Source organism: Etheostoma cragini, chromosome 15 (genome assembly GCF_013103735.1).
Source record: "Etheostoma cragini isolate CJK2018 chromosome 15, CSU_Ecrag_1.0, whole genome shotgun sequence".
Classification (NCBI taxonomy): Eukaryota; Metazoa; Chordata; class Actinopteri; order Perciformes; family Percidae; genus Etheostoma; species Etheostoma cragini.
In genome coordinates, this window is record NC_048421.1 from 1,637,893 (window position 1) to 1,645,538 (window position 7,646).

At 42.1% G+C, this 7,646-nt stretch overlaps 1 protein-coding gene across 1 annotated transcript; it reads left to right on the forward strand.

Moving 5' to 3' along the window:
• Positions 1–267: 267 nt before the first annotated feature.
• Positions 268–7,554, forward strand: rpsa (ribosomal protein SA). Its single transcript, XM_034894594.1, has 8 exons — positions 268–477; positions 2,492–2,661; positions 3,398–3,516; positions 4,390–4,635; positions 5,277–5,405; positions 6,081–6,240; positions 7,282–7,305; positions 7,416–7,554. The coding sequence occupies exons 2-8, from the start codon at positions 2,529–2,531 to the stop codon at positions 7,508–7,510; spliced, it is 906 nt and encodes a 301-aa protein (XP_034750485.1). The 5' UTR covers positions 268–477; positions 2,492–2,528; the 3' UTR covers positions 7,511–7,554.
• The last annotated feature ends 92 nt before the right edge of the window (positions 7,555–7,646 follow it).

The window sequence follows — 7,646 nt, forward strand, 5'->3', positions numbered from 1 at the left end:
ATCATACACGTTCTCCACATGAGACCATGTCCTGCATAATAGTTTTATAAGATAAGTTTTATGGAGCTTATTTCTCAACTCGTTGTGACATTGTGTACATATTATGTTCCCTTGGCCTGGAACTCTTTATCTCTAGCAAATATGGTTGCAACACAGGTCAGTCTTTCACCGAGAAGTCGGCGTCTCGGCATTGTCTTAATATGGTCTTTCCATCTCCATTTTCTTAATATGGGACACCCATCCGACCCGTGGCGGTCTGAGCTGTGGTTCCCGTCCGCTCTGCCGCTCCCAACGTGGCACACGACACCGCCTAGTGGCGAACTCACAGCACTACACCAGTAGATGTAGAAGACACGCCCCCTTCACAGCAACCAACCAATCACAACGCTTGGAAATGGGGTATTTATAGTACGTCATTTCCTCCCAGCGCCCTCTTTTTCACCGTCTGGTCAGATTTCCATACGGCGTTGTTTCGTGGTGAGTTTTCAACCGTCGTATTTATTAATAATAAACCTTTAAATGACGCCAACAAGCTGAAGTAGTGATGGCGTGTCTATAAAGCACGCGACAGAACAGTACAACACCCACCTATCGTGTCGTTGTCGTGTGAAAATATCCCAAAGTAGAAAATGCTAAAGTGCCTAGCTAACTTGCTAGCCGATGACACGCGCTCAGCTCGTAGTGTTCCCCTCGCGCCTGACTCAAAATACACATCAGACGTCTTAGTTGCAGCTTAATTTACCAAAGTATGGGCCATTAGAGAAGAATATAAAATAAGAGTACATGTGCGTACGTGTTTAGCGTGTTTTTACGCTTTAAAGGCCTCTTAAAAACAAGGAAATTAGAAGGAAGCGTAAACTACGTCAGCGGTGCCGTGCGTGTAACGGTGAAATTCTGCAGGCAGATTATTTAAGAAACTTAATTACTGTCAGTAACTAACCAAACACCTGAGGTTGAACTGTTAATATTTTATGAGGGATAACTTTAGCTAGCTCTCTCCATAATGTGTTTCTAGAGTCAGGAACTCGCGCTAATCACCAAATTAACCCTCATGCATGATGTCCGCAAGGTCCAATTGACCCGTTGTCCTATATCAATGTTCTTTTTAATTCCCCAAAATAACATGATTGATTCCACCCAACGCTCTTTGCCAAGTACAAATCTCTACTTTCATTAATTTTGGGGCGTCTTGTTCAATTTTATAGCATTGTAAAACAAATGGAAGTGTTTTAGAAATAGTATTGAGTAAAAGTTGACATATTCCAGTCTGTGATTATCATCAACATCCATTCCTTTAATTTTAGTCTCAATAATTCCTCATTTCTGCTTTTCTAACTCAAACATTAAGTATAATTTCCAATAAATTATGTTTAATGACCATCAATTCCAAAATGAACTGTAAAACTAAAGTTAGTAAGTCAGTGTCACGTAGTGATGAAAACCTTAAAGTTACAAACATTGATTAAAAAGCTTCAAAAGGGATTTTCCATTATGACGGGAAGCCAAATCAAGAGTTAAAGGATAAATCTGGACCTTTGTCACTTCCCGCTGCCTGTACTTAGTCAATCGCCTTAAATTAGCATTCACACTTTAGTTAGAAATATCTGAGACGTCTTACATTATATGTGAAGCTCAAGCTTTTAGGAGGAAATAATCCTGGCGGAAGTGTTCTCAGATATTTTTTTTCTTCATTGTATTTATGTTTAATATTGTAGTGTATTTGTGGTATTGTATTTAAATTCTCTAGTTTTTATGGGTAAGATGGAGAGTGTGAGCACTGTAGTTTCTATTTCTATGGATGAAGTAAACTTGACTTATTACAGAAGGAAAGTCCTCATTTTTGCTGTTGCAGAGATTACACCAAATACATACACAATGCATTTTATAAAGCAACACATCAAAAGTGAATTATTTTGACTGGAATGGAAACGCCACGCAAGTCATCGAGCAAGGCAGCTTTATCTGTAGAGCACATCTCAGCAAAAGGGCAATTCAAAGTGCTTTACACAAAATCAGTTAAAAAAAACAGATAAAACACAAGTATAAACAGTTAAAAGTAAAAACATTAAGACCCTAAACCACACACTTGTGTAACCAAGGACATGAAAATAAAAGAATCGAATCAAAACCAAGGGCATTTAAATAAATAACTAAACAACCAACCAACCAGAAACGGCCCATATGTCAAAGACATTGTGATGCATGCACACTATTTATTTTTATTTTATTAATTCAGAACAATGCACATCGATGAACATGCACAACATTACGTGTAAATGTGCCAGATTGTAGCCCGAGGGCTGATTTCCATCTGCAGTCCAATAGGCAGGTTGGAGTTACTGTAAGAAAGACACAATATAGTAGCATTTAGTATATAAAAACAAGAAGAAAAACAGGACAATTCAACAATGATAACACAAGTTAGCGGTGATAACGTGTTTGTTTATGACAGTTTGTAGTTGAACAATGTGTTTTATCTTCTTTTTTTCAGCTCTCCCATCACTCGTAACGCAGGGAAAGTGGTCACGATGTCCGGAGGTCTGGATGTCCTTCAAATGAAGGAGGAGGATGTGCTGAAGTTTCTGGCAGCAGGAACCCACCTGGGAGGCACCAACCTGGACTTCCAGGTGGAGCAGTATGTCTACAAGAGGAAAAGTGACGGTGAGGGGGTTGAAGAGAGCCCGTTACGTGATGAATGACAGTTAAAAACCTTATAAGAGATGTTTATGGATCCCAAGAAAAACGGGAAATTCCTGTGTTACAGCAGCAAAATCAGTCAAAAGGCACTAAATATAAATGAAATACTAGGAAAAATATACATACAATATACATGAAATAATAATACAAATAAAGTAAAAAGAACAAATATACTTGAATATGTACAGGATGGGGGAACAAAAGTGCAATTGCTAAAATGTTAATAAACCAAATGTGCAGGTTGCATTAGTGCAGTAGTCTGGTGTCCAAAAGTCTCATCTACCACCCAGAGATGACATGTTGAACATGTGTTATTGCTTGTGGTAGGAATGATTTTTCTGTAGCGGTCCGTGCGGCATCGAAGCGGTCGGAGCCTCTTAGAGAAGCTGCTCCTCTGTTGGACCAGTGGGGGGTGGAGCTGCTCCTCTGTTGGACCAGTGGGGGGTGGAGAGGGTGGAGCTGCTCCTGTTGGACCATTGGGGGGTGGAGCGGGTGGAGCTGCTCCTGTTGGACCAGTGGGGGGTGGAGCGGGTGGAGGTGCTCCTGTTGGACCAGTGGGGGGTGGAGCGGGTGGTCAGGGTTATCCATGATAGATAACAGGTTCTATAGATATAAGGTTCTGTAGTTACACTCTTTCAGGTTACGCATGTTAATAGTTAGAATGTATCTTGATGCTCTGAGGTTTTCTCTTGATCACCAGGTGTGTACATCATCAACCTGAAGAAGACCTGGGAGAAGCTGCTGCTGGCTGCCAGGGCCATCGTCGCCATCGAAAACCCAGCTGATGTGTGCGTCATCTCCTCCAGGAACACTGGACAGGTAGAGGAAAACACTCTTGATGTGTGATTTATTGTCCTAAAAGTGGGGGAAAAGTAGCACATCTCAAGTTCCCGAGGCTTGGAAACGTGTCAGTGTTTATTTATTGTGATGGGAGCATAACTAAGTATATTGTCTTCAACTTGGGAACCTGGGATGTACCACATTTTCTTTATTTTTTTGTGACAATGCCTGTGTGATTTTGGATTTAATACTCAATCGAGCATCTACAGCTACAGTAGATGCACAGTAACGTATGATAAGCACACCATTAAAGCCGGGCACTGATGTCGGTGTTCAGGTGTCGGAAGTGTGCGAGATTGAGCCGGCCGGGTTTTCGCTAACACCATTAGGACTGCTGTCCCATGATTGGGGTTTGATAGTGACCTGAGCCACAGTTCAAAACACCTGTAAATATAAAATGTCCTTTCAATTTTGTTATTGTATTCGATACCTGTCATGTTTCATAAGAGTCATTTACTTCGCGCCGTGGTCTTGGCATCACTTGCAAAACTTGCTCCATCTAAATGATATAGTCCCATTAAATGAATTTAAGGCCATGTTAAAATTTGTAATTTCAAAAATGCAACGGTCACATGTGACCTGTTCCTTTTCCTCTCTGTGTGGTTTTGTTTATGCTGTATTTCTGTTTTTATTGTAACTGGTATGCCGTCTCGGCCAGGTCTCCCTTGAAAAAGAGATTTCAATCTCAAGGGCCTTCCTGATAAAATAAAGGTTAAATAAAAATGTCTTAATCAGTTTAAGTTGTTCTGTAACATGTCATGTAAAGCGTGTTGAATTGCCTTGTTGTAGAAATGTGCTCGACAAACCGCTGCCTTGCTTTTGGGTATAATGGGCTCTTTCTCTCCACCTTAGAGAGCGGTGCTGAAGTTTGCCTCTGCCACCGGTGCCACCACCTTCCACGGTCGCTTCACCCCCGGTACCTTCACCAATCAGATCCAGGCCGCTTTCAGGGAGCCCCGTCTGCTGATTGTGACAGACCCCCGTGCTGACCATCAGCCCCTGACTGAGGCTTCCTACGTCAACATCCCCACCATCGCCCTGTGCAACACTGACTCCCCGCTGGGATACGTGGACATCGCCATCCCCTGTAACAACAAGGTAACACCTCCTAAATATCGTATATTAACAGTTAATCTACTACTCGCACACCGTTAGAGCCCGGCGCTGTCCTGTCTGTGCGGTGCGGGGTGTAGGACGTGTGCTAAATTAAAAACGCTTGGCCTTTTAAACCTCCTTTCTCTGAACCACGCAGGGGGGTGGAGGTCCAGGTCTTGCCACAAAATGTCCAAACTGTTTAGTAGATATTCCAGGGTTTTACTTGTTTCTTTTTCTAGGATTAAATGTCATAACATTTAAAATATTTGACCAAATAACACATAAGCTAAGGTGAAAGTAACTTATTGTCAAATTTATTTGCTAGTTTTATGGCATGAGAGTTCTTACTGCGTCAAATGTATTTAATTAATTTTAGTGTAAAACTCCTCATAAAGTTAAATTTGGCACACGTTTTATTTAATTAAGGGAATATTACATGGTAAATATTATCAGGTTGTAAATGCATAGTGATTATAGATTGTATAGCTGTGAAGTTGGCACTACATTTTATCCTAGGTGTAATTAAAAAGGTCTTAAATTGAACTCGGAGAACCCTGGGGGGACCCTGATCTTCATGCAACTGCGTATATTGCATAACGAGCGACGCTGCGGTTATCCATAGCCTATCTGTGCCTGTGTTCCAGGGTCACCACTCAGTGGGTCTGATGTGGTGGATGTTGGCCAGGGAGGTTCTCAGGATGAGGGGAACCATCTCCAGGGAGCACCCATGGGAGGTCATGCCTGATCTGTACTTCTACAGGGATCCTGAAGAGGTGAGGCGAATACAGTGCATACTTGAGAGAAATGTACAGAGGCGTGATGTTGCTGAATATACGGTTACGCAACAGGGTTTAACATGAAGGGTTACCCAATGACCCGAGGTTAAGTAATACGCCACCTTGGCCAATTAAAAGTAACAATCCAAAAGGCTTTAGATCATTTTTGCCCGTCATGGTATCAGTTTTGCTCATTGCGGTACAGTGTATTGATGAAACGATGTTTTACAAAGTTTGCCAAATGATTGCGATAAAATGTATTAAAATTTGATTAATTGCTCAGCCAAAAATAAGAAAGCAGTCAAATCAATTGGATAGAAACCACTGTCACTTTAATTTTAAGTTTTTTTTTTAATTATAAACTTCCACCATTTTCAGTGTGACTGTGTGTGTGACTGTGTGTGTGACTGTGTGTGTGACTGTGTGTGTGACTGTGTGTGTGACTGTGTGTGTGACTGTGTGTGTGACTGTGTGTGTGTGACTGTGTGCGTACAATTTGACGTTGACCCCTGGACGAGTAGCCCTGCCCATGTTGCACTATTTATATATATTTTCAACTGATGCTTTTTATTTATCACGATCCTACCTGTAGCACTTTGAAGTTTGTCTTAAATGTGAAGTGCATTACAAAGAGAATGTATTATTACTCAAATGCGGACGTTTGTAATGCAGATTGAGAAGGAGGAGCAGGCTGCAGCCGAGAAGGCTGTTGGAAAGGAGGAGTTCCAGGGTGAATGGAGCGCTCCTGCTGCCGAGTTCACTCAGCCCGAGGTGGCCGACTGGTCTGAGGGCGTTGCCGTGCCATCTGTACCCATCCAACAGTTCCCTACTGGTGAGACCACAACGTTTACTTTTGGTTTATGTACAACTGGGTATCCTACAGATTTTCAGGACTGTAACTTTGACACCGGTTCCTCAAAGATACCTTTTTTTTTTCTATTCAATACCAATTTTGTAGAGATTGTTTTCACAAAACACAACAACAGCAATGTGATTTGGTGTATTTAAGACTTTCGTGATACCACACTGTTGAACCCGTCTGTGCGTAACTAAGACGCAGACAGCCAATCACAAGCTTTATTAGCTCTTGCTAGAAGTATGCTACATGCTTAGGTGCTGAATGAGGCAATTTTCGATATTCTGACTTCAGAGGATGTTAGTTTCTTACCTTAAAGTCTGAGTCTGGGACCCGAGCCCTGGGTGAATTTCTTTTTTGCATGTTGGGAGGGGAAGACTCCTCCCTGATTGGCTCTCTCTGACGTTCTTACTCTAACCAAATGTTTCCTAAACTTAGGCTCGGGACCCAAAATGGGTCGCCAACTGTCAGAACAGACTAAATGCTCAGCGTGACCTCAGAAGGGCACTTTCAAAACCCGAACCTAGACTAGGTCAGCTGGATGATATCTTCAATTTATTTAAACAAATGTTGGCGTCGGTACTGTGGGGTGATGGGAGGGGGGGGGGGGGGGTAAGAACATGAGTTGAGAAAGGGGTGAGACACAGAAAGGAGAATAGAGACCTTTTTTGTTTTTAAATAGAGTAAATATCCTTCATATACATTTAAATTGATGTTTTTTTTCCGTAAATTCGGGTCCCGGGGAGACACCAAATTTCTCTTTTGGGTCTTGAGCTGAAAAAGTTTAGAAAACTATTGTCCTTACCAATCCCACTCCTCCAATCCCAAACCTAACCAACCCAACCAGACCAGAGCAGCCGAAGAGGACCAGTCATTCAGGGAGGAGTTCCCTTATGAGTATTTGAGTCTCCCCCTGCCATCCTGCAAAGGATTTGCACCCGTGGATGGACCAAACATTCATCGAAACTGCTATTTAATGTTGGTTCTTTAACACTAAACTCTGTTTTATTGTTTCAGCTGCTGCAGCTGTCACGAAGACAGGTAATGGCATTATTTTGGTTGCATTTACAATGAATTTCAAAAATGCATTTTTATTTTTTATAAATGTCCTTCCTGAATGCTGAATGTGTTTTTTATTGGTTCTCCTGCAGAGGACTGGAGCACTCAGCCAGCCACAGAGGACTGGTCCACCGCCCCCACCGCCCAGGCGTCTGACTGGGGGGGCGCTGCTGCTGATTGGTCCTAAGTTATTGACTAAGGAGACAATAAAATGGTGTTTTCACACTTTGACTCTGTTTTTCGGTTGCTTCATTTGACTTTCACATCTGGCTGTTGGCTGTAATCAAGGGCCAAATTTTGGAAAAAACATGGGGGGGGGGGGG

What these genes read in the sequence shown, in the direction of transcription:
- rpsa (XM_034894594.1), top strand. Translation starts at nt 2,529, where the DNA reads ATGTCCGGAGGTCTGGATGTCCTTCAAATGAAGGAGGAGGATGTGCTG. An exon ending in CTACAAGAGGAAAAGTGACG is followed by an intron (nt 2,662 to 3,397) that starts GTGAGGGGGTTG and finishes CTTGATCACCAG; the next exon opens with GTGTGTACATCATCAACCTG. An exon ending in CCATCCCCTGTAACAACAAG is followed by an intron (nt 4,636 to 5,276) that starts GTAACACCTCCT and finishes CCTGTGTTCCAG; the next exon opens with GGTCACCACTCAGTGGGTCT.